This window comes from Medicago truncatula, chromosome 8 (genome assembly GCF_003473485.1).
Source record: "Medicago truncatula cultivar Jemalong A17 chromosome 8, MtrunA17r5.0-ANR, whole genome shotgun sequence".
In the NCBI taxonomy this organism is placed as follows: domain Eukaryota; kingdom Viridiplantae; phylum Streptophyta; class Magnoliopsida; order Fabales; family Fabaceae; genus Medicago; species Medicago truncatula.
The window spans coordinates 17045718-17070916 of record NC_053049.1 but is presented as its reverse complement, the minus strand read 5'-3'; the positions used below and the strand labels follow the sequence as shown (position 1 = coordinate 17070916).

The following is a 25199-nucleotide window of genomic DNA, read 5'->3' as shown; positions in this document are numbered from 1 at the left end:
TTGTGCAAGAGCAGGTGTCGGGGAAAGTTGTCGCGAAGGGGCCTAAAGTGGGAAGATTGTTTCCTCTTCAGTTTGTTTCCAATCAGCTATCTCTTGCTTGTAACAATGTTTTGAATTCTTATGAGGACTGGCATAGAAAATTGGGTCATCCAAACTCTGTTGTTTTGTCTCATTTATTTAAATCTGGTTTATTGGGGATTAAAAATGTTGTTTCTAATGCCTCTGTGTCATGTTTTGTATGCAAACTAGCCAAAACTAAAACACTTCCTTTCCCGTCTGGTGCTCATCGTGCTTCTAGTTGTTTTGAGATGATTCATAATGATGTGTGGGGTATGTCACCTGTAGTTTCTCATGCTCGCTATAAATATTTTGTCACATTTATTGATGATTAAATTCGTTTTACTTGGATATATTTTCTTCGATCCAAGTCTGAAGTGTTTTCTCTATTTAAGAAATTTTTGACATATGTTGAAACTCAATTTCAAGCAAGTGTTAAAATTCTTCACTGACTCTGGTGGTGAATATATGTCTCATGAGTTTCAGGAGTACCTTCAACATAAGGGGATCTTATCTCAACGATCTTGCCCCAATACCCCCCCCCCCCCAACAAAATGGTCTAGCATAGCGAAAGAATCGTCATTTGCTTGATGGGACACGCTCTTTACTTATTCAAGCTTCTGTGCCACCCCGATTTTGGGTAGAGACTCTTTCCACAGCTGTGTTCTTGATTAATCATCTTCCTTCTATGGTTTTTGACTTTGACTCTCCTTTCTTTCGTCTTTTCAAAACTCATCCTGATTATAGTGATTTGCATACTTTTGGGTGTGTGTGTTTTGTTCATTTACCTCCGTTTGAAAGGCATAAGCTTGGAGCACAATCTATTCAGTGTGCATTTATGGGGTATAGTAACTTTCATAAGGGATTTATGTTTTATGATGTCTCTAATCATCGCTTCCGAGTTTCGAGGAATGTTACATTTTTTGATAATCAATTCATGTTTCATTCTATTTCTGCTGACATAAATGATATTGCTATTCTTCCCAATTTTCCTATTGTGCCTCAATCTATAGAACGTTACAAGCGAGCATTTTCATATGTCAAAAAACGCATAAAACAGGTTCCCACTGCCCCTCCCGACACTGAGCCGCCACCTGATCCTGAACCGGTCCAACTAAGACGCTCTGGTCGAACATCTCGAGCACCAGATAGATATTCACCAGACATGTATGATTCCAAACATACTTCTCTGACTGCCTCACTCTATAGCATATCCATTCCTACTTGCTACTCACAGGTTTTTAAAGATGTTCGCTGGATTAAAGCAATGAATGAGGAACTCAATTCTGATGGATCTCTCAACCGTTACAAGGCTCGATTGGTTGCTTTAGGAAACAGGCAAGAATATGGAATTGATTATGATGAGACATTTGCACCGGTTGCTAAAATGACAATTGTTCGCACGATACTTTCTATAGCTTCTTCTAATGGGTGGTCTCTTCATCAAATGGATGTCAAGAATACTTTTCTTCATGGCGACCTAACTGAAGATATTTATATGACTCCTCCTCAAGGTCTATTCTCGTCATCTAAGGGTGTATGCAAGCTCAAACGCTCATTATACGGTTTGAAACAAGCGCCAAGGGCATGGTATGAAAAATTCTGCTCCACTCTACTTGGGTTCTCTTTTAATCAGAGTCAGTATGATTCATCTCTATTTATTCATAGCACATCTATAGGAATTGTTCTACTTCTTTTGTACGTTGATGATATGGTTATTACTGGTTCTGATAATGCTTCCATTCAGAGACTTATAGAACAGTTACAAGCCTCTTTTCATATGAAAGATCTTGGTATCCTGCATTATTTTCTTGGTCTTGAGGTTCACTCTACATCCAAGGGTATCTTTCTCCATCAGCACAAGTATGTCATAGATTTGATTTCCATGGCTGGTCTCCAATCGGCTAATCCAGTGGATACTCCTCTTGAGGTTAATGTTAAATATCATCGTGATGATGGTGGTCTCTTGCTTGATCCGTTATTGTATCGACAACTTGTGGGTAGTCTTAATTATTTGACTATTACTCGTCCTGACATATCTTTTGCTCTTCAACAAGTAAGTCAATTCATGTATTCTCCACGCCATCTTCAATTGGTAGCAGTTCGTCGTATTATTCGTTACTTGAAGGGAAGCTCTCACCGTGGCCTATTCTTTTCCATTGGAAATTCGCCTAAGTTGAGTGCTTATAATGATGCTGATTGGGCAGGATGCCTTGATACTCGACGTTCTGTCACTGGTTGGTGCATGTTTCCTTGCTCTTCATTGATTTCATGGAAAAGTAAGAAACAAGCAAGAGTCTCCAAATCTTCCACTGAATCTGAGTATCGTGCTGTGTCTGCCGCTTGTTCAGAAATAATTTGGCTTCGTGGTCTTTTGGCTGAACTTGGATTTCCTCAAATAGAGCCAACCTCACTTTATGCTAACAATACAAGTGCCATCCAAATTGTTGCAAATCCTCTTTTCCATGAGCGCACCAAGCATATCGAAGTTGATTGTCATTCCATTCGTGACGCATATGATGACCGACTAATATCCCTTCCTCATGTCAGTACCCAATTGCAAATTGCAGATATTCTTACCAAAGTTGTTCCGCGCCCACGTCATTAGTTTCTTGTTGGCAAATTGATGCTCATCGACCAGCCGCATCAATTTGAGGGGGGATGTGAATAAGGAGTTGATTTGTTCTTATTATATTTATTAGTTTGTTCCTAGAAATAAGGACCTAAATCAGAAATTGATTTGTTTCCAATATAAGTAATTATTTAGTGTAATTATATGGATAGCCTTGTAACCTCTTTATATACATAAAGAATAACAATGAGAAAGGCATCAAGCCAATATTCATGACAGGTTTGTCCCATCTTTTGTGAATTTATTCTCGTCATCAGAGGCCTTAGGCTTCTGGCTGTCACGGGCAGATACAAATCTTCCTTCACACTGATCCCCTGAGATCAATTCCTGAACAGCATACATCACGCACTCCCCTTCCTTGTGAAAGTCAATTCCAGGATCTTCTAGCTGCATTATTATAAAATCCGTCATCATTCAATAAAATAAAATAATAGCTAATATCATCCAGTCATATCTTGTAGAGTTTTTCTATTTACACCCCATGTTTTTCTGGTTACACCCAAATTTTCTTAAAAGTTTTTTATAATACTAAAATTGCCCTTTTATATAAATTTTCTTAAAACCCTAATTTTATTCATTGTCAGTGAGTTTCACCCTCTTTCACCCCCACAAAGCGATCGATCAAACAATTTGATGTTCAATATCAATCTCCATGAAAATTAAAGAGTGAATCAAAATATTTTTCATTCATACTCAATTGGATATAAGTAAGTGAATTTCTTCTTCTATTTGCTAGTTTCAATTTTTTTCCTTCAACTGCACTGATGCACTGTACAATTACAGTTTTAATTTACATTGGCAAGGTTAACTTAAATTCAGTTTAAGTAGGTTCATGTAAACTAAGTTAACATGAACCTACTTAAACTGAGTTTACATGAACCTACTTAAATTGAGTTTACATGAAGCTACTTAAACTGAGTTAACATGAACCTACTTAAACTGAGTTTACATGAACATACTTAAATTGAGTTTACATGAACCTACTTAAACTGAGTTTACATGAACCTCATTAAACTGAGACATGAACCTACTTAAACTGAGTTTACATGAACCTACTTAAACTGAGTTTACATGACCTACTTAAATTTAAATTGAGTGTACATGACCTAACTTACATAAACCTACTTAAATTAAATTTACATGAACCTACTTAAACTGAGTTTACATGAACCTACTTAAATTAAGTTTACATGAACCTACTTAAACTGAGTTTACATGTGCATACTTAAACTGAGATGAACGTATAATCATTGAATAAGATTGAACTTGATTGAACTTTTAGATGTACACTTAAACTAAGTTTGCATGATCTACTTAAACTAAGTTTACATGACTTACTTAAACTTAGTTTACATGAACCTACTTAAACTGAGTTTAAGTTGGTACACTTACTTAAATTTAGTTTACATGAACTTAATTTACATGACCTACTTAAACTCAGTTTACATGAATCTACTTAAACTGAGATTAAGTATATACACTTAAACTCAGTTTATATGACCTACTTCAACTAAGTTTTAGATTAAATTTTATGAAAGGGTAATCTTGTCATTTTGGGGTGCAACCATGATTAACTAAGGTGCAATTAGAAAAACTCTATCTTGTATCAATAAGTAAACAAGGAATATCATTGCAAAAGAAAAAAATCTGCTAACCTTCTTTTGGATAAGCCTATCTAGTTCACCCTTGAGCTTCAAACAGCAGTCAGCTAAATTAGGATCCATAAAGAAGTCCACATACCCATCCAACATTTTCAGGTGCCCCGGCTAAATCCATCAAGGAGGATAAAAATGCATGTTATTGTACTGAAATACATGAAGCCTTATCTTTCTACTGGAAGAAAAAGATATTGACTAAGAAATCACCTGTTTCCCATTACTTAGAGCACCACCAAAAAGGATAAGCATTAAATCAGATACACCCGTTGAATCGCGGATGAGAACCTGTTTGATCTTTACTTTCTCATTGAAAACCAACCATGGGTAAGGAATAGTCTGCTTTGAATTCACAGAAATCTGGCCAAAATCACAGAAATTAATAAATAGGATGAACAGAAACATTATGTAAGCAAACTAAAATCAATCTCACAATATCAACACCTTCTATCATGGAGAGATATTGTTCCTACAAGTTTGACAATAAGATTGCTGAATTTTTACTACGATGAGAAATAAAAAACTGCACAACAACAACCACTAGAGAAGGAAACTATAAAGTTTGAAAATATTCTCAGGTGTCATGACATCTACGGTGAGCTCCAAGGATCAGCTACATCTTTGCTTAAGTCTTTATGATGTCCTGTGATAGATTTTTCTCTAACAAGCTGGATGCATAATGTTCCACTGAACAAGGATGACCATCATTGTTATATGACATACAAGCTCATTTTTCTCTCTTTGCATTTATATGATTTAAGATTTTCATTTAATATACACAGTTCAGTATTCATTTTCAAGTGAAAATTTAGATGCTCAACAATAATCTGAATTGCAAAAAGGATATTTCATAAAATATGAACCATATTATAACACAAGATGGATGCAGTAATTCACTGAAGTTGATCGGAAAAACAAATTTGTATGGTCACTTCAGCTAATAAAACGTAGCCATCATCCATTGTCTTAATTGACTCCTGATTCTGTACATGGAAATAAACAAAAATATAACAATAAAGGCTCAACTAGTAATTAAGATAATCACTGTAACTACTGAAATAGCATTATAAGAAAGAAATAGCTCCCCACCACCGATGCTATGCAAGGAAAGAGTCCAGAACATATGACTGCACGTACAAGAGATTGATCAATGCTCAAATTGTTGTTAATACTTGCATCTGTATCTAGTAAGCCAGTTTCTTTCAAGATGGAGCTTAACTGTTTCCGAATTGAATGAATTTCATGAAGAGTCTGGGAAGAAAGAAAATTTCTCCAGCAGTAATTATAATCTGATCTTTCTCTTTTAGCATCTTTCCATCCTTCATATGCTCGAACAAAAACCATATGATCACTGTAATCATTAGCAGAAAACCTAGACTTTGCACGTTTTAACTGAACACATAAGCAAACGAAGATTAGTTTTTTCCCAGTGTTAAACTTAATTTTTTATCGGTGCTCTTGCTCCAAGCAGTAATCTCTGACCAGAAAAATATACATGGCATGCAACACAAAAGGTGATTAAGTTCAAAGAGTAGAAACTCATCAATGGTGCAATACCCGGATGAAATTGAAATTATATGTAGGACTAGTGTTCATACCTAAACCAAATTGGCAAATACGTGCTCAATTAAAGGAAGAAGAAAACAAAACTAAAAGTTACTAGACTGAAAGTCTACATTTATTTTAATGAGTAACAAGTACACTTTCTAATACATTCCATATTTTTTTTATTTGAAAACTCGGTATCCGATCCAAGAATCCTAATACATTCCATATTAATGAGAAGACATTTTATTTTACCTTTTAGAAATCTTGAAACCTTACATTATGCAAGTAATATTTTCAAAGATGTAATCATGCCACTATTTTGATAACTGTAATTTTTGTGTTTCTATCTAAGATCACACAAATTGTGTTTATAGAAGTATTACAATAAAGTGAAATGCTAACAAGTGCCACCGCGAAACTTTTTAAGGACCTTAAATGGTAAGTTGTTATGAAATGTTTGACTTTTTTAAAGAATAATTACTTAATTTAGAATGTTTGCCCCCGAGGCACTAGTTGGCAAGACCCTACAGTCAGTACATTGAATGCTTGATGAATAAGGACTAACCTAACAAGTTGTATACTCTGGGTGCATTTGATCTGCTAAAAAATAAGGGACTGGACAAGACAACTGCAGTTGTAGTGTGTTTGATTTTAAAACTGTTCCTGGGACTAGTCAAATTGGGGGGAAAGGGACCGGACAAAAACTGAAATTCTTGTCTAAACCACAACACAACTTTTGTCCCAAGACAAGAAGTTGTTCAATAATTAAAATTTTGTCTTGTGCAGTTTTTTGACTAGTGTTGTGTTGTTATGTCTTGTGCTGTCCTGTCCAGTACTCACCTTTTAGCAGATTAAACGCATCCTCTAGGAATATTAACAATCAATTTAGGAAGTTGTCCAGTTAAAGCACTAACTACAGATTCACTTAATTCTAACATTAACCCTCTTGTTAAAGATGAGATTAGTCATTCTTCATTAAAAGGTTTTTCAATCACGTTCGGAGCATTCTAATTTAAAATATCGTATGAAACATTCACCAAAAAGATAGTATAAGGATGATAGGCCGACTTACTTCACTCTTGTCTTGGAGCATAAGAAAAGGATCCCTCACACTAAGGACAGAAACTATCGTTAGAACAGGATCAAAGCACCGAAATATAGCTCCCATTATCAGCATTTTTCCCAGCTTGGGATCTACAGGAAGTATCGAGAGAACCTTCCCTGATTGTTATAAAAAAAATGAAAATAAATATAGGAATCAACAAAAACCAAGAAAATAGCGACAGACACATAAACAACCAAAAGAATAGGATAGGACAGCAAAAGAGACTTACCAAGATTGGTAAGATTTTCATCTTCATCCAATGCTCCGATCGTCGTGAGAAACTCAATAGCATTTTGGACCTGTCATTGTGAATGGTATATTCACAAAATTCCAAACCAATAGTTATGTCTAAAACATATAAAATTAATTTTACAACCTATACTTATTTTCCATAGTCAATACTACTTATAGTTTTATCATTCCCGTGAATGAAGTTCTCAATACAATGAGTTCAATAGGAAACTCTTGATTACTATGTCCAAACCAATGCTCTTAAGGTAAGTAATATTATCATTTAAATATACAGATATTAGATACAAGTAAGGATTGACACAAGGAATATTTCCTTGTTGAAATTATTTCCAATTTACGAATATCTAACCACCCAAATAAGTATTTTTCATTACCAAGGAGCCTATTTAATTAAATCAATAATCATGAATTCTTGGATGTCTATGTGTGATTTATGACACTTCAGATCTATACATTTTTTGACATAAGATTGGCTTTTTAGTAGAACTTTTATTGGCATAGATAAACAATTGAAGAGCAATGATACTTACGGCACGTGGATCTGGTGCCTCCAAAGCAGATGATAGGAATTTTCCAATGCTCTCAACCTGCAAACTTTTTATTTGCAAGCAAAGAGAATTCAAGGGTGTTCTTAAAATTTCAGGAAGTTGATATTCAGAAAAGGCTTCATAAACACATTTGGGGTAAAGGTGGTAGCATTCTCCTGGCTGCACATGACCAGCTCTTCCTCTTCTCTACAAACAAAGAAGCCAACACAAGAAAAGATGATGACTTGCACGTTTAAATTTACAGTAAAAACAAGAATGTCGTGTGAACATGCAGCATAAAATAGAGACAAAAACTATTGAAGGCAGCCTAAAATTTTCACTTCAAAGCTTAGTGCCAATCTCATGATTTTGAAAAAAGAAAGAACTTTCAGTTCAATACCTTTGAAATCTGCTCTTAAACAATCAACTTTAAACAAGGTTAACAAAGACTCCTCTGAAGACTCTTATTGTAAGGGTTCCTGGAAAAATTGGGGTAATCCAAATGTACAGGAAGCCTGTGGTGAAGAGAGGAGAAGCGTGTTTGCCGATATATCAAACCAAAAATGCAAGATAATACTGACAAACACAGTGAGGGAAAAACGACTGACAGTTAACTAAAGAGTGAGGGAGAAACAACTGAGAAAAAAGTTGAGCCTATTTTGTTCTTATGAACAAAAGAGAAACATAATTAGATAGGAAGAGAGAAAAGAAGATAGGAATTTACCCAAAAGAAACCACAAGACCGAAGAGGAAACATTTGCACAAGAATCCAAAGAAAGTTGTCACAACTAACCTATTCCTTTGATATCCTCTAAATTTGATCAAAATGGTGTCACCTTTGCTGGAATCTTAAAAGTCTAACCGAAGTTACATTACCCTCAATACTCCACCTATCCTCGTCCAATGATATGTCCTTAAAACAAATACTAGTCTTATGCATTTCCCCCTAGATTTGGAGAAAACTTCTGTGATGGCTTACATGCTCTTCTGCCTATATTTTCTACTCCCTATGTTCTACTTAATAGGTAAATAGATTAATGCAAAAAAAAAAAAAAATATATATATATATATATATATTTTAAGGGGAAAGGGTCTTCTAACCACAATTCATTTTAAATAAACAAATTCATGCATACGTAAGGACTTGGACTTAAAGAATTGTACAAGACGGAGATGCAGCCATGTGATTTTGAACACTATACAAAATATAAAAGCAAATGCATACTTGCCTGACGTGCAGATGCTTGTGAAATCCAAGAAGGTAGTAGACATGGAGTGTTATTCAAAGCATCATAACTGGACTCGTTTGTTTTTCCACAATCTATGATAAAAACTATGTCATTGATCGTAATACTTGCCTCTGCGACATTTGTAGCAAGTACTATTTTCCTTACATTTGGAGGTGGTTTATCAAAGATGAGTTTCTACAAAAAAAGTGTAAAGCAAAAATAGTAAATGATTTATCTAAATACAGTAAGATAAATTCAAGTTAAGTATCAAAAAAAAAAAAAAAAAAAAGGAAAAAGAGATGCTTTTTTTCAATTGAGAGCAAAAGAACGAACAAAGGCAGAGGCTACGGCATCCCTGAAATGAAGATTTAGAGGTTAATGAGTTTGATCAAAATCTAAACTTCTATCCAAATTTTAGTGGCATACAATTTCTGTCAAATCATGACACATAAAAATAGCATCTTATAAACATTGATATATAGGTGATAAATTAAAGCTTCCTAAGTATTAAACAATTCTTTTTCAAGAAAAAATAAATATATATTAAGCAATGGAATATTTTTCTTTTATGGAAGACCACAATGAATTGCACCCTGCGTTTTCCATCGAAAACGAAAACACCAAGCAAAGGAGGAGCATGTAGCATCAATGAGAACTTGTGTTTCATGGAACGAGAAAAGCCTATAAATAAGTGTCTTCGTCTATACCAACCAACAGATTATTCATTGTTACATATACCAAAAGTATGCTAAATAAAAAATCAAATTCATTTGTATTTTATATAATTCAGTTCAAAACAAACAAAAACATAAATTGATCTAATTACATAACTCGTTTCAATTTGTTGCTAGCAAAAAGACACAACAAGCTTATCAGAAAAACAAATTCCATGAAAATAAACCAAGAAAATGTTATAATTATGACACACCTATAAATAAAAAAATAAACCAAGAAAATGACCAACCTGTTCAAAAGTTTCCATTAAACCATGGCAAGTTTGAATCAGGACACTCTTGCGATCTCCTAAAAGATGATGATTTTGAAGCCCGTCTCTTAAACGACTTATATCCTTCCACCCAGTCATAAATACTAAGACAGCACCTGGTCGTTCCTTCCGACATATATGGCATAGAACAGCCTCAATGAGTTTAAATCCTATGCAATGAGGTTTCCAATTATATAATGAACTGCGCGTATTGGGACTATAGTTTGCAAAGGTTGATTTAGAAAGAGCACCCTATACAAAAGAATGAAAGTGAAAAATTCCTTGTCAATGCAATGCACTTAAAAGAGTCCAATTTTAGTTTATAAGTCAGATACATTTTAGACATTACAACGAATTATAGAATGATCTGTGTTATGGGACAACAATTTTCGACAAAATATTTTATGGTTAACGCAGTTTAAACACATGCTTAATTACGCTGCGTGAATGGTTGGTGAATATAACAAGGTGTCTCAACTCATTAATCATCCGTTAAATACAATTAACCACGATTTTCAATGTCACTAGCCACGATTTCAGGTGTACATTTTAACAAAAGTCGTGGTTCATGTATCAATTAGAGGTAACTTTTGATTGATATACAAGCGAGATTAGTGGCACGCTTAATTGATTGATACACTTAAATATATACTAATTACGATTTATGAGACATCATTCTTAATAGTAAAGATGATCATGGTCTGAATCTTACTTTCACTTGCTATTCACTTTGGATGATACTACAGCAATTCGATTTTCAAATATGCATACAAAGATTCCCCTGGATATGGACCGGTAAGGGGAGAATACAATGTATGCATTGCACATTAAGGAAGGGTCTTGCGTGGGTTAGTGTACGTAAACAATGATATCCCTGGCAAAAAGACACAACCCCTGGCAAATGACCTTTATCTCCTTTTTCTCTCTCTCCCTCCCATTATTATTATCATGAAAGCCAATTAAAAAAATAAAAAATCTGACTCATTCCTCTTCTTCCTCTCTCTTACGATACCAGCCTCCAATTCTCTCTTCAAACAACCCAACCACCGCCACCAGCTTACCGGCGATTCCTTGGCCGCCATTCTCACCGATCGACGAAAATGAAACCATTTTCTTTTTCCACTCGACGAGAGCTTTCCGTTGGTCCAATTAGTTTCACGAAAGGAGCAACTTTTCTGTTGACCCTTTTCTTCCTCCGCCGCAGTAAGGTCTTTTCCGGTCACCATACATCTCTTTCCTTCTTCTTCTTTTATGCTTCATTCATTTTTGTGACGTTTTCCTTCTTTTCTCTTTATTTTTGTGGTGAGAATCAGTTGGGAAGAACCACCGTGTAGGAGCTCCGATGGCCGCCATTAACTTCACCTTCTCCAAGGGTGAGTGTTCTCCTTTCATCAATTTTTGAGTTTGAGCTTTGAAAACTAAAGAGGATTAATTTTTGTTGAACCCTAACTTTTCCACTCCCAACACATTTGGTTTATGTTTCTATCAGAATCCAAATTGTAAATTGTTATATCTCTTACTGCAATATCACTAATTTCACAATGGATATATCTTGGTAAGTTCACAAATGAGTAAAGGTTCACCAATGTGCTGTGTTCATGGAAAATATATTAATTGGTCCACTTTCTGATAACTGCGTTTGTTTATGTCTGATGTGTGAAATGAATTAATTTCATGATAACTGCGTTAACACTTTCTGATAAATATATATGATACTACTATTGTTTTGATATGTTTATGTTAATCGTATTTATGTTTGTTATTTAGTATGTAGGTATGATTCTGAAGGTAGTGATGCTTCAATGTCTGCTTTGAGATCTGATTCAATTCCATCGTCCAAGAATGGAATCAAATCAGTGTACTCTGATTGTGTTCAAGTTTCTTACATAACCTCAAACCTTCATGGGCTGAGAAGGAATTCATTGAGTAGCCTGCATTCTTTATATTTAGAGGATATACATATGTTCATTATTCTCTTTAGGGTAAGGAGTCCTGTGAAATGAACACTAAAGAGAAGATAAAAGCTTCTCGTAAGAAGCTAGACGATGGGATTGTACTGTGGATATACATATGTTCATTATTCTCTTTAAGGGCTTCTAGAAAGAGTGGATTGATGTAGAACCAAGGGTTTAGTGACTATGACAGAGTGCAGTTTGGAAGTGTCCAGCCTAGTCTTATGCCTTCTTTAGACACTACATCAAGTTTCACCGGATGGAACAGCTTGTCGCATGAAGTAAGCGTTGTTTCTGTTCTATGCTTTTATTTAATGAACCATTCGTTCTCGGTAGAGCTAAAGCCCTGGCAGAGTCATTTGCGATGAGCAGATTTGCTGGTGATTCTGCTCCTGGCAAAACTCCTGGCAAACGTCCATTTGCCAAGGCTTTTAGCATTTTGCCAAGGCTTCTGCCCCTGGCAAAATGCAATATTTCTTGTAGTTAACACAAGTTGTTAGTGTTACATAACTCTTTGATTCTACTACTTCTCAGCTTCTCTTTTTGCTCTTGTTCTTCTGATACCATATCTATTTGGTTTTATTGTATGTGTGTGTGAATTATTTGAATATAATCACGTGTGTTTATGCCGACACTGAAATGAAACCAAATATATTAGTGTCACAACTTCTGACACGCGCCGACATGGCCTGTTGTGGTTGTCCTAATTTTTCCGCTCCGCTATAGCGGCCAGCGTGGCCGCTTTTGACAACAGAGGCAGGAATGTCTCATGTTATTGAAAATCCAATGGCACATGATCCAACTCAAAAGTTGGATATCATATAAACTGAGATCAAATAGCAGAGTATCTGCAGTGTTGTGACCTGTGATTACACTTCTATAATCAGCTGAATGGAATGATTCTGTCCATTCAAGCAGTGTAGAGTTTGATTCTTCAGTGCTAAGGTTGTAACAGATATGATTGAAGAATATGGTGGTTGCATGTTGACTGAAAATTGTATTTCCCCTGTGCCTAAAATTATGAGTATAGACCAATTAAATTGAAACCAAAACTATTACAATTCTATTTATTCTCTTCTATTGATCAGAATTCTTGAACTCACGCTTTCATCTTATTTTGAAAAATTCATTTTTGTTATTTTTGTTGATTATTAAGATGAAAGATGTATTTTTCTGAAAATGATATTGTGACCAGTCTGAGGGATACTTCGCTATAAGTTGCAACACATTTGCAAATTGTAAATGAACTCAATTTAGTTCATTGGATTCTGTGTTTAGTTCACTGCATGGGTCTTAAGTGATTTTTTATTTCTTCTTTTCTGGTTGTTGGGCAAAACAACAACATGAAATAACTTAAAGAGCAATGCTAAGTTGCGCACAATTAACCACACACTCTCTTGCACACTTTTAATAGGTAAAAATTGTCATGAATCTCTTTACTTTAGCAAATGTGTCCCACCAAATACGGAATGAAACCTAGGTGATTTGGTTGTATCCACATGATTTTTTTTAACCAATACTAAGTGTGTTATATTGTGTCTTATTAGTACTCCCTCCGTGCCTTAATGTAACCCCCCTTTGCATTTCCCTCCATCCCTTAAAAACTAAGCCAAAACCATTGTGCTGTGGAAATGGTTTTGGTGAGTTGTAATCCAAAACTATTAGATGTATTTAATGGTTTTCTTTGCTCATGCAGGTGAAAAAAACTAAAGAGCTAGAGTCATTGCCATCATTCAGTATTGGACTAACACAAATGGAAGAGGAGAAAAGAAATGTCACTGCTGGTGATAAAAATAAGAAGCAAAAAACAAAAGAGGCTAAGGGCAAAGAAAAAAAAACAGCACATAAAGATGAGTAAAAGAAAGAAACAAGAGAATGAAGAACAATTGGAGGAGGAGCGGAAAGAAGAGGCTAAAAGCAAAGAAAAGAATGAAGGAAGTTCAGATGAGGAAAATGCAAAGCAAAGACTGAGACATAAGACTAGTATACCTAAGGTATATGATCTTAACTCATATCTATGAAAAGCATCCCAATATTTTGTTCTTAACTCCCATGAGTTTTTCCTCTCTCTTGTTCTCGTCTAGCCCCCTGCAACAAATTACACATGCATATCTAAAACATATTTTGTTGCATCAGTGATGAAATTTAACGTCTACAGAGAGCTATTAACCAATGTTCAAATATAAAATATTATTACTAGATATGCCAGATATATGGTAACTACTAACTTCATGAATTAGACACAACTCAAATTTTAAGACACGCATTAATAAGCATACACAATAATTGTTAGAAAGATATGTTGTTTACTCGTCTGAGTAGTTTCCTCCATTAATGCATTTATTGAACTGGTCTACAAAAGCATTCCTAGTTTCTTCATCTTTGAAAATCGACTCCATTATTTGCAGCAACGCTGTTGTTTTTGCCCATGCAAGTCTCTCTAGAGACCTCTCAGGCTCAAATATGCTGGCCGCTGCTACATAATAAGCAAACAACATACTCTCCTTGCTCAATCCAAACCCTTCTAGTTCTGATTGATTCCATGTACCACCTAATAATGGAGTTGCATCAGTGTTGATCATGATATGATAGATCCAGTTAGTCAGGCTTGACATGTTATAGTTTTTCTTGTTCAAATTTAGTTAGGCTTTTATTATTAGTACCAATAATAATTTCATCTAAAACCATTACACCATAAGTATGGTTTTACATAGAACACTATCAAAACCATTCAACCATACTTATGGTTTCAGTATTCCATACCCCTAGTTTTGTTAAAATTCATCAAAATTCATAAACATCTTAAAACAAAAATTCATCATAAACTTGAAACAGATTCAGAAATTCATAAACATCTTTTGAAGCATTAACACAGATTCAGAAATTCATAAACATCATAAATTTGTTCAACAATATTTGTTTTTATACAAACTCAATAGAAAAAAAAAACATTAACACTAATCCGGTGTTAGCTTTTGAAGCAATTCTTTATAGTATGAGGTTGCAGCCTTCTCCACATAGTTTCTTTTGCTATTGCTTGAATCGCTTAATATTGTTGAACAAATTCCAATTCTCAAATCCATAGTTTTTGCAACCCTCACATTCTTCCCATGCTTTCTCGTTGTTTTGGACCAATCTTTGAACGATTCCATTTCGGTATTGCCACCGTCCCATTCAGCAAGAAACTTCATGCAAAAGACTCCACAACTGTTTTATCACATTGATTAGGCATCTTTGGTGTTTCCCACTTGAATGTGCTAAACTGGAAAGGCATTGTGATTTTTCTTTTCATATACAATTCAGTCACAAATGCTTCCACCTCCTTCAGCCACACTTCAAGCATCTTCTTGTACACAGTTGCTTCGCCATTCTTCATGTTCAATGTCTCTCCTTTCAAGCTGTTCAGGAATTGAAATTTTTGGCTCTTGAGATTCACAACGAAGCATACATAATGAAAACCCGGATCTCCAATTAGTGCTAGGGTCATTATCTATTTCATCAGTAACCATATAAGTCAAACAATCAATATGTAGAAATCTCCAAAATTATAATGAACTACAAAGTCTTACATATTCTAAACATGTAGGGTCAATAGCCTTCCAATCCATGTATTTGAACTTTTTTAGTCTTTCAATGAATCTTTCATTATATTTAGGGCATCAGGTCTTTGCAAGTCAACCTGTTCATATAAAATGACTAAAATCAATTCCAAAAATATCTAACCAGTATGTAAACTTTTAACATTAATGGAATGTAATTCATACATAATTTATGAATGGTGTAACCAGTCGTGTCATTTTTTCATTTGGTTGACTCCAGTTCAAGCAATTGACCCAGGCATTTATCACAAAGCATGACACCCATTCGTCTTTTTGAAGTGACCACAAGTCTCTCCTTTGTAGACTGAAAGCATGAGCCTTGTTATCCGAGCAATACAAAAGCTCCTCCCTAAATTATTATAAAACATTTAAGATTTGTTTGTACTTTTAGAATATTATTTGAGATTAAACCAATAGAATGTTTTAATTAGTAACCAAATAAAACCATTGTTAGAATGTTTAGAATGTTAACAAAGCATACTAATTCATATAATTTGCCAATAGATATTTAAAATGGTTTTCCCTTACTCATCATGTGAAATGCTCCATGCAAATGTTGATATGTCCTTCTGCATCTTACTTGCATTTGACTCATATACAGCTTCATCATAGGGGCTTGCAAGGTATTTTGATTTCTTCACAGCTCTCCTACGCTCAGGGTATGTGCCACCAGAATAAAGCATATCATGCTTCTTTCTTTTCTTAATCTGCACAGTTTGGACATTATCCAAGTCGATTATTGCATCTGTTAACACCGACCTTAACGGAATTGCCCTGTCAAAGAAATTACATAATTGTTAGTTTGCAGAATTTAACGAATCAATTGTAATGTAGAATTGTCACATTGGTTGATTCTTACTCTATAATAAAGTGTTTGTTAGGTTCCAAAGGCTTCTGCTCCTTCGGGTTCTCCTCTAACATCAAGTTTGCTTGCTTCACAGTGCTTGCTTCACATTCTGTTTTAACCGATTCACTATTGGCAAACACATCACATATAGAAAATCATTAGTTAGTTCTTATAGTTTTACACATTACAAATTAAAAACCATTAGTTAGTTCATATATATTCATTTCTTACCCTGTATTCGAAGCTTCTCCCCCATCAAAAAAATCTCGAAACTTCTCTGGTTTCTCCGCCTCCATCACATTGTGGCTTAACTGATTCACTATTGGCAAACACATCATATAGAAAACCATTAGTTCGTTCTTATAGTTTTACACATCACAAATTAAAAACCATTAAAACACATCATATATATCCATTACTTACTTTGCATTCGAAGCTTCTCCTCCGTCATCAAAAAACTCAGGATACTTCAAGATTTTTTCCTGTGTAAAAGAAAGATCTTTTTCATTTTCCTCATTATTCAACCTGATTTTGTCATCCATCTCATCAGCTACATCTTTGTCATTATTCAACCTGATTTACAAAATTATTGTTCAGAGTCATTGATCTGAAACAACATATACAGTTTTTCATGTGAAGTGTCATTGAACATGATTTACAAAATTATTGTTCAGAGTCTTACAATTTTGATGTGAAGTGTCATTAAGAGACTAAAATTAGATGCAATACCTTTCTCCCCCTCGAGTGCTTGATTGTGGTATGAATGATTTTCTTTTTCGGGTTCTCAAACTTCTATACTCCTCGGGTTCAGGTCGCACTTCAATCGGATTTTCCTTGGATGTGTTTGTTTCTGTTGTAACTGCATCATTTTTCACAGAAGTTCCAACATTTCCCTCAGCTATTCTTCTTTCCAAGGTTTCCGCAGTTGTAGTGTAGATCCGTATACAAGACCTACAATGATCAAGATGCATTTCTGCCTTGCAATTTTTTTAGAAGCCATAATATTAGAAACAAAATCTTTAAATTTCAAAACCATAATATTGCATGAATAGTAGTTAGATCATTATTTCTCGTCAAAACCATTAGAACCATACTTATGGTGTAATGGTTTTGTAAATAAAAAAAATGTGATAAACATTTGTTTTTGGCCCAAGAATGTTCAATTTAATTAAAATTTTATCAAAATTAGGGGTATGGAATACTGAAACCATAAGTATGGTTTAATGGTTTTGATAGTGTTCTATGTAATTAATCTGCACAATAAAAACATGCACGTACATAAATTAAAAATCCACCACTTAGTTTTTTTAAAAATATATATATATATATATATATATATATATATATATATATATATATATATATATATAAAGAATGATCACCATTAGGAAGTGGAAGTCCGCTAATGGATTTGCAACTTCCGGAGTTTGCAAGCCTTCTTTCATATACTCAAGAACATGCGAGCACCAGTTATAAGAAGATACCCCAGCTGGATCTTCTAATATTTGTGCATATTGGAGAGAGACGAAGCTACTATTAGTTGGGCACAAAATTTTGTGAATTATAAAACATATTGCACCCTTCACCCAAGCTTTTGGATTCTCTTGAGTCTTCAATAATCTCTCAAAATCAGTCACCCTCACAGAAGCAGAATAATTTCCATTCAGCCCTAATTCTATCCTCAATCTCTTAATTGCTTCCACGGAGCAGAGATCAATGTTAATCTGCTTCCCCGCCATTGGAAGCTCATAGACCCGATGTACATCTTCCTCTTTCAATGGAAGTACCTCGGTCTTGCTTAATGCTATCCACATGTTCTCTTTGTCAAAGTTTTTAACTATCCAATCCACAAAGAAAGTGTGGACTCTGTTCCAGTTGCAGATATGAACCAATCCCCCAAAGCCACTTTCATTCAATAAGTTAATGATCTCCTCCTTTCTTTGTTTTCCATGTACTGAATTCATAAGATCATATACCTTAGGTATACTCATCTTATGTCTCAGTCTTTGCTTTGCATTTTCCTCATCTGAACTTCCTTCATTCTTTTCTTTGCTTTTAGCCTCTTCTTTCCGCTCCTCCTCCAATTGTTCTTCATTCTCTTGTTTCTTTCTTTTACTCATCTTTATGTGCTGTTTTTTTCTGTGCCCTTAGCCTCTTTTGTTTCTTTCCTTTCCTCCTCTTCCATTTGTGTTAGTCCAATACTGAATGATGGCAATGGCTCTAGCTCTTTAGTTTTTTTCAACTGCATGAGCAAATGTAATAAAATTTTAAAGAAAGGGACCAAATTTACATTAAAATGCTACAGTTTTTTTGCTATGAGGAATTGAAATACTATTGCTATATATATATGCATGATCACTACTACTAAAATTATGTTAGTAAATTACTTTTGACACATTTTTTCAAACACACGCTTTTTTATCGTTTAAAGCGTGACACGAAATATAGAGGACACTTCATGTTACGCACTATGTTGTTTAGATTTTATTTTATTTTGCAATTCAGTCAATCGAGTTGTGTGTGCATAACACAGTTATGAAAAATCTTAAGTGAACTCTTTTGTTCATTTTTAAATTGATTTTACATGAAACAACAAATCTGTCCCTTAATTTTTCAATCCCTTTCAACTCAATCTTACCCTTTCTCATCTTCTTACTTGTTTTTAGCTATTGTTGGATCAATCGAAGAAGTTGAGGGATCACTAGGTCAATATTTTAGATGTTCCGAAAACATTAAAGAAAATGATGAAAAGGGTAACAACTTGCAGCTTATATCAGTGTACAAGGATGCTTGTCATACATTTTTTATTTTATTTCTAGACTAGATATGGCTTATCTTACTTGCTAAGAATATTTTCAGATTTAATGGGAATGGTATCTTCAAAAATCCGTTCTTTTGTCGGTAATGACCTTTTGTCTAATGAACAAGGGATGGTTGCTGCCAGACATTTTGATGCTAAACATTTTGGGATTGAAGTTGATATGTGGTTAGGCTTTGAGGATGCCAAAAAAGTTGATTATATTAAAAGTCTCTGCAGGTCTGTTCTTCACTTCTTCTAACTTTTATTTAATTAAAAGAAAGGACATAGCTTTGATTTGTTTGTTGCTAAGTTGTGTTTCATAATTAAGTTAGTTAAATGCCCCAACACTATTTCAGCTTTTGCTTTATCGATTTTAAACAAAAACACCTAGTGTTTGATTGAATCGCACACTATCTTTGAATAGCACACTAAGTATTTGATTTAATGTCCTAAGCACTTCCGCCCCAACAATTTCATCTTTTGTAGAGAGGTAGAAACACTTTGTTAGTAACTTGCCATCATCTTATAAGAGGTACAATTTGTCATTCCACCTCTTGACATCTTCAAATAAATTAGTAGGAAATTTGATCAACCTATAATTCCAACATTTTGGACTCTTAAACCCTCTCCTCGTCCTCCTTCTGCTAGGAATATTGCTTTTTGTTGTTTTTAATTTTCTGTTTTATATATTGAGGCCACTCATAGAATTTTTTGTGTTGTGCCAACGCCAACAAAAGATGCCCAGCAGTTGCTGCTCACCACAGGGTGTCAAGGGTGTTCTTCAATTAAGGAGCATTGATTGGATTCATTGTTACTTATTTTTCCCTGTTATCTTGAACAAATATTTGTGTAATATTTTATAACATTATGAAAGATGAATAATCTTTCATAATGATTGAATGAGTTGAAACTTCAAACTGTTTTGTCCTTGTTCTGTTCAAGCCCACCCCGTTTATTAACGAGTTGACGGGTTAATTATTAATTTTTAAGTTGTCCTTGTCCTTGTTCTTTATGGATCCTTTTCTATTAATTTTTTTAACTTGTACTTATAGATTTACTATATTATTTACTATTTTTTTTTTATGGAAAAAATTATAATTTTCAACAACGCATTACAAAAAATAACTTAAAAAATTAACAAAGTTAAATCATGTAGTAAATAGTAATAATTAATAATTCAACATGAATCACCAAATTATTTCATATATTAAAAGTTAATTTAGTTTTAATTATCTACATCTCGTAATATCGATATTATTCTTTAAAGTAAAGAAGTTTAAATAAAATAAAGTATTGATAAAAATCTAACAATACTAAACAAGTTTCAAAATAAATTCAATATCCTAAATAAGTGTCAAAATCATAATAAATATGATTGGGAATAAAAACAATGCAAATAAACTTTACGGATTGGCAAAATTACACTCTTTTTTTTGGGTCTAAAAATGTATAAGCAACTTTGGCTGCACTCATCTCAGCATGCTTCTTGACCAGTAAATATTTCCCCTTTTATCTCCACTTGTGAACTAAATATAGGCTTGTGAGCCTCGCCGGATTTATTGGTACTATATACAGGATTTATTGGTACTAGATGATTTTCATTCCAAAAAATATGTTTTTATAAAAACATATTTTTTGGAATGAAAATCATCTAGTACCAATAAATCCTGTATATAGTATAAACATATTTTTTGGAATGAAAATCATCTAGTACCAATAAATCCTGTATATAGTACTAATAAATCAGGCGAGGCTCACAAGCCTATATTTAGTTCACAAGTGGAGATAAAAGGGGAAATATTTACTGGTCAAGAAGCATGCTGAGATGAGTGCAACCAAAGTTGCTTATATATTTTTAGACAAAAAAAAAAAGAGTGTAATTTTGCCAATCCGTAAAGTTTATTTGCATTGTTTTTATTCCCAATCATATTTATTATGATTTTGACACTTATTTAAGACATTAAATTTATTTTGAGACATGTTTAGTATTGTTATATTTTTATCAATGCTTTATTTTATTTAAACTTCTTTACTTTAAAGAATAATATCGATATTATGAGATGTAGGTAATTAAAATTAAATTAACTTTTAATATATGAAATAATTTGGTGATTCATGTTGAATTATTAATTATTACTATTTACTACATGATTTAACTTTGTTAATTTTTTAAGTTATTTTTTGTAATGCGTTGTTGAAAATTACAATTTTTTCCATAAAAAAAAAAATAGTAAACAATATAGTAAATCTATAAGTACAAGTTAAAAAAATTAATAGAAAAGGGTCCATAAAGAACAAGGACAAGTTAAAAATTAATAATTAACCCGCCAACTCGTTAATAAACGGAGCGGGCTTAAACAGAACAAGGACAAAACAATTTGAAATTCAAATCATTCAATCATTATGAAAGATTATTCTTCTTTTTATAATGTTATAAAATATTACACAAATATTTGTTCAAGATAACAGGGGAAAATAAGTAACAATGAATCCAATCAATGCTCCTTAATTGAAGAACACCCTTAACATCCTCTGGTGAGCAGCAACTGCTGGGCATCTATTGTTGGCGTTGGCACAACACAAAAAATTCTATGATTGGCCTCAATATTCAAAACAGAAAATTAGAAACAACAAAAAGCAATATTCCTAGCAGAAGGAGGACGAGGAGAGGGTTTAAGAGTCCAAAATGTTGGAATTATAGGTTGATCAAGTTTCCTACTACATGTAATTTATTTGAAGATGTCAAGAGGTGGAATGACAAATTGTACCTCTTATAAGATGATGGCAAGTTACGAACAAAGTGTTTCTACCTCTCTACAAAAGATGAAATTGTTGGGGCGGAAGTGCTTAGGACATTAAATCAAATACTTAGTGTGCTATTCAAAGATAGTGTGATATTCAATCAAACACTTGGTGTTTTTGTTTAAAATCGGTAAAGCAAAGATTAAGGTTGAAGCTGAAATAGTGTTGGGGCATTTAACTAACTTAATTATGAAACACAACTTAGCAACAAACAAATCAAAGCTATGTCCTTTCTTTTAATTAAATAAAAGTTAGAAGAAGTGAAGAACAGACCTGCAGAGACTAGACTTTTAATATAATCAACTTTTTTGGCATCCTCAAAGCCTAACCACATATCAACTTCAATCCTAAAATGTTTAGCATCAAAATGTCTGGCAGCAACCATCCCTTATTCATTAGACAAAAGGCCATTACCGACAAAAGAATGGATTTTTGAAGATATCATTCCCATTAAATCTGAAAATATTCTTAGCAAGTAAGATAAGCCATATCTAGTCTAGAAATAAAATAAAAAAATGTATGACAAGCATCCTTGTACACTGATATAAGCTGCAAGTTGTTACCCTTTTCATCAATTTCTTTAATGTTTTCGGAACATCTAAAATATTGACCTAATGATCCCTCAACTTCTTCGATTGATCCAACAATAGCTAAAAACAAGTAAGAAGATGAGAAAGGGTAAGATTGAGTTGAAAGGGATTGAAAAATTAAGGGACAGATTTGTTGTTTCATGTAAAATCAATTTAAAAATGAACAAAAGAGTTCACTTAAGATTTTTCATAACTGTGTTATGCACACACAACTCGATTGACTGAATTGCAAAATAAAATAAAATCTAAACAACATAGTGCGTAACATGAAGTGTCCTCTATATTTCGTGTCACGCTTTAAACGATAAAAAAGCGTGTGTTTGAAAAAATGTGTCAAAAATAATTTACTAACATAATTTTAGTAGTAGTGATCATGCATATATATAGCAATAGTATTTCAATTCCTCATAGGAAAAAAACTGTAGCATTTTAATGTAAATTTGGTCCTTTTCTTTAAAATTTTATTACATTTGCTTGCATTGCTTACGTGATTTTTGTATATCACAACACAAGATGAAACATGTATGAGGAATCATTTATAGTTGGATGTTATGATTATGTTTAGTTCCATAATAATCACAGTACAGGCGTAAAACAATGACGGTAATAATTATAAAATGGCAATAATAATTAGCAAAGTAACGTTTATAGTGACACCTTAACTGACAAATAAGGTAATTCAAGTTTGAAATTTTCTCGTTATCATGATGATGACTTGTTGCAAATTAAGTACTACTACTATATATGTTTCATATTCACATGAAATTAGCCACTCTTAAAAATTTAATTTGTGTGTTCATTATTCCAGAAAAATATAAAAATACTTTTTTAAATATCCATATATTAGAAAATACAGGCGACTTAAAATTATAGTATCATCAAGTTGATTTTGTTCAAACTGCTTTAATTTCCTGTTCTCCTCATTAACACATGTTTTTGTATAATTTGAGTTAGCTACAGTTGAAAGTGTAGTCTTTAGGCACGGGTTGTTACCTGAAATTCTTGAAAATCTTGTGGATCTGATCTCCGATAGTCTTCTAACTTGTTCTTCTATCATAAATCTCTTTCTTTTTCGAGCTACAGAGGAAAAATTGAAAAAAATTAAAGAAAAATTAAACCATAAGTTTATGGAAAAGGTGGAGCAAGAGTAAGAGTAGGAGATCGAGTAAGAGTAGGTTTTTCGAGCTACCTGAAATTGAATAAATCGGAGTATGAGCAAGAGTAAGAGTAGAAATTTCTGTGAGAGTAGAAATTTGGGACATATCCTGCGTTTCAGGTGAAGAATTGGTAGATTCAGATCTTTTTCTTTTTTCTTCTAATATTTGAAGATGAATGGGTAATGAAAGAGTATAGAGTATTGAAGAAGGCATGATTGATTGATGGTTCAACACAGAGCAGAAAACTTTTCCTCGGGAGTATGCAAGCCTTCAAGACACTGTCGATCAAATCTCCTCTTGAGATACGAGTAGCAGTAAACCCACCTTTTGATGGAACGTCATATTCCCTCGGTCCCAAATTAAGTGAGACAATTTGACTATGAAATACTCCCTTCGTTCCTAATTATAAGCAAATTTGACCTTTTTGGTTCATCCAATTAATGATGTATGTGGTTCATAATTAGGGACGGAGAGAGTATTTTGTTTTGATCTTATTTTTCTAATAATAAATAAAAACAAATATTAGCATTAGTTTATTTTTTTACGGCTAAATGAAAATGTTAGCTGGCGAATATTTTTTGAATTTATTTTAAATCCACAGCAATTATAATGGTAGCCTAATATTTTTGAATTTTTGATTCAATAATTTATTTTATTCACGGCTAATATAACCCACGGTTTGTGAAACTTGAGATAACTAATTTAATTTATTTTTTTGAGTTTATTTTAAATATTTTCATTTAGCTAAAGTAAAAGTTTGTATGATAAGCGAATGATTAATATAAATGTTAGATATATGTAGAGGGTAACCTTCTACTAACATAAGTAGGGGGTAACCTTCTACTAACCTAAGTAGAGGGTATCCCTCTATAAGTCAGTAATTTTGCAAGACTTGAAAGTAAGCAAAATAAAAATTATATTACCAGTCAGCTATGTATTTAAGTAGATCGTCAGTGCAAAAAGACACAATTTGAATATCTTCCAGTTGACCACAACTTCTTTCAATGGCAGAGTAACAAATCTCAACCATGACATTTGATGTAAAGCAGATATTGTTCATAATAATGGTACGCCACATAAAAGGGTCCATACAGATCTTCCACCATAGAGACTCGGCGTTCTGAAACATTGTTGCAATTTTCAAACATTTCTTATATGTTTTACTGTTTAATATTGTTTGAAAGATTTAGTGGTAAATGGTAATATTTTTTCAATCTTATAGGCCATTAAAGAGATTGAAACTTGAGGCCGTATTGGTGTGAATAGAATGAGGGAACTTGACACTTCCATTCCTTGAAGCTATGCCAGAAAAGAGATAATGAGGAGGAAGCTGAAATGGATCTCGGTTTTTTGTTTTAGCCTAGTGTGTTTTTGTTTTTTTTTTCTCTGTAAAAAATCTTTGTTTCTTTTTTGTCTAACCTTGACATCATCGTACAATCTTTAGTGTCTTGGATGTCATATT

The 25199-nt window shown here is 33.4% G+C and overlaps 3 protein-coding genes across 9 annotated transcripts; 1 reads left to right on the top strand and 2 right to left on the bottom strand.

Annotated features, from left to right (window-relative positions):
- Positions 1 to 2831: 2831 nt before the first annotated feature.
- On the bottom strand, positions 2832 to 10249 carry LOC11406816 (DExH-box ATP-dependent RNA helicase DExH3). Its single transcript, XM_024771825.2, has 10 exons — positions 9970 to 10249; positions 9006 to 9200; positions 7780 to 7983; positions 7227 to 7296; positions 6965 to 7113; positions 5434 to 5736; positions 5277 to 5327; positions 4555 to 4704; positions 4345 to 4455; positions 2832 to 3076 (listed from the first exon to the last, which is right to left on the bottom strand). Exons 1-10 carry the CDS (start codon positions 10087 to 10089, stop codon positions 2900 to 2902), a joined length of 1530 nt encoding a protein of 509 aa, XP_024627593.2. The 5' UTR covers positions 10090 to 10249; the 3' UTR covers positions 2832 to 2899.
- A 660-nt stretch (positions 10250 to 10909) lies between these two features.
- LOC112417056 (uncharacterized) lies at positions 10910 to 12050 on the top strand. 2 transcript variants are annotated; one of them, XR_003007514.2, is made up of 3 exons: positions 10910 to 11198; positions 11304 to 11363; positions 11758 to 12050. XR_003007514.2 is itself a non-coding variant. In XM_039828575.1 (3 exons), the coding sequence occupies exons 1-3, from the start codon at positions 11091 to 11093 to the stop codon at positions 11991 to 11993; spliced, it is 399 nt and encodes a 132-aa protein (XP_039684509.1). In that variant the 5' UTR covers positions 10910 to 11090; the 3' UTR covers positions 11994 to 12050. The 2 variants fall into 2 exon arrangements, 1 of the variants encoding a protein (XP_039684509.1); XM_039828575.1 differs by having other exon boundaries at positions 10910 to 11193.
- Positions 12051 to 14786: 2736 nt separating this feature from the next.
- Positions 14787 to 24096, bottom strand: LOC11405247 (uncharacterized). Of its 6 annotated transcripts, XM_039829276.1 has the most exons (11): positions 23770 to 24096; positions 23574 to 23657; positions 17771 to 18630; positions 17118 to 17361; positions 16812 to 16961; positions 16620 to 16707; positions 16401 to 16514; positions 16070 to 16315; positions 15707 to 15890; positions 15512 to 15621; positions 14787 to 15432 (listed from the first exon to the last, which is right to left on the bottom strand). In XM_039829276.1, the coding sequence occupies exons 5-10, from the start codon at positions 16837 to 16839 to the stop codon at positions 15565 to 15567; spliced, it is 717 nt and encodes a 238-aa protein (XP_039685210.1). In that variant the 5' UTR covers positions 16840 to 16961; positions 17118 to 17361; positions 17771 to 18630; positions 23574 to 23657; positions 23770 to 24096; the 3' UTR covers positions 14787 to 15432; positions 15512 to 15564. The 6 variants fall into 6 exon arrangements, with proteins under 6 accessions (XP_039685210.1, XP_039685211.1, XP_039685208.1 ...); XM_039829277.1 differs by lacking the exon at positions 17771 to 18630; XM_039829274.1 differs by lacking the exons at positions 14787 to 15432; positions 15512 to 15621; positions 15707 to 15890; ... (2 more) ...; positions 16620 to 16707; positions 16812 to 16961.
- Between the last annotated feature and the right edge of the window lie 1103 nt (positions 24097 to 25199).

Coding starts and splice junctions, on each gene's coding strand:
- LOC11406816 (XM_024771825.2), bottom strand. CDS start 10,089: ATGACTGGGTGGAAGGATATAAGTCGTTTAAGAGACGGGCTTCAAAAT. Junction 7,984..9,005: donor CACAAGCATCTGCACGTCAG/GCAAGTATGCAT, acceptor CTTTGTTTGTAG/AGAAGAGGAAGAGCTGGTCA. Junction 4,705..5,276: donor GCTACGTTTTATTAGCTGAA/GTGACCATACAA, acceptor GATTTTGGCCAG/ATTTCTGTGAATTCAAAGCA.
- LOC112417056 (XM_039828575.1), top strand. CDS start 11,091: ATGAAACCATTTTCTTTTTCCACTCGACGAGAGCTTTCCGTTGGTCCA. Junction 11,194..11,303: donor CCTTTTCTTCCTCCGCCGCA/GTAAGGTCTTTT, acceptor GGTGAGAATCAG/TTGGGAAGAACCACCGTGTA. Junction 11,364..11,757: donor TAACTTCACCTTCTCCAAGG/GTGAGTGTTCTC, acceptor TTTGTTATTTAG/TATGTAGGTATGATTCTGAA.
- LOC11405247 (XM_039829274.1), bottom strand. CDS start 18,508: ATGAGTAAAAGAAAGAAACAAGAGAATGAAGAACAATTGGAGGAGGAG. Junction 17,362..17,770: donor CGGACTTCCACTTCCTAATG/GTGATCATTCTT, acceptor ATTGCAAGGCAG/AAATGCATCTTGATCATTGT.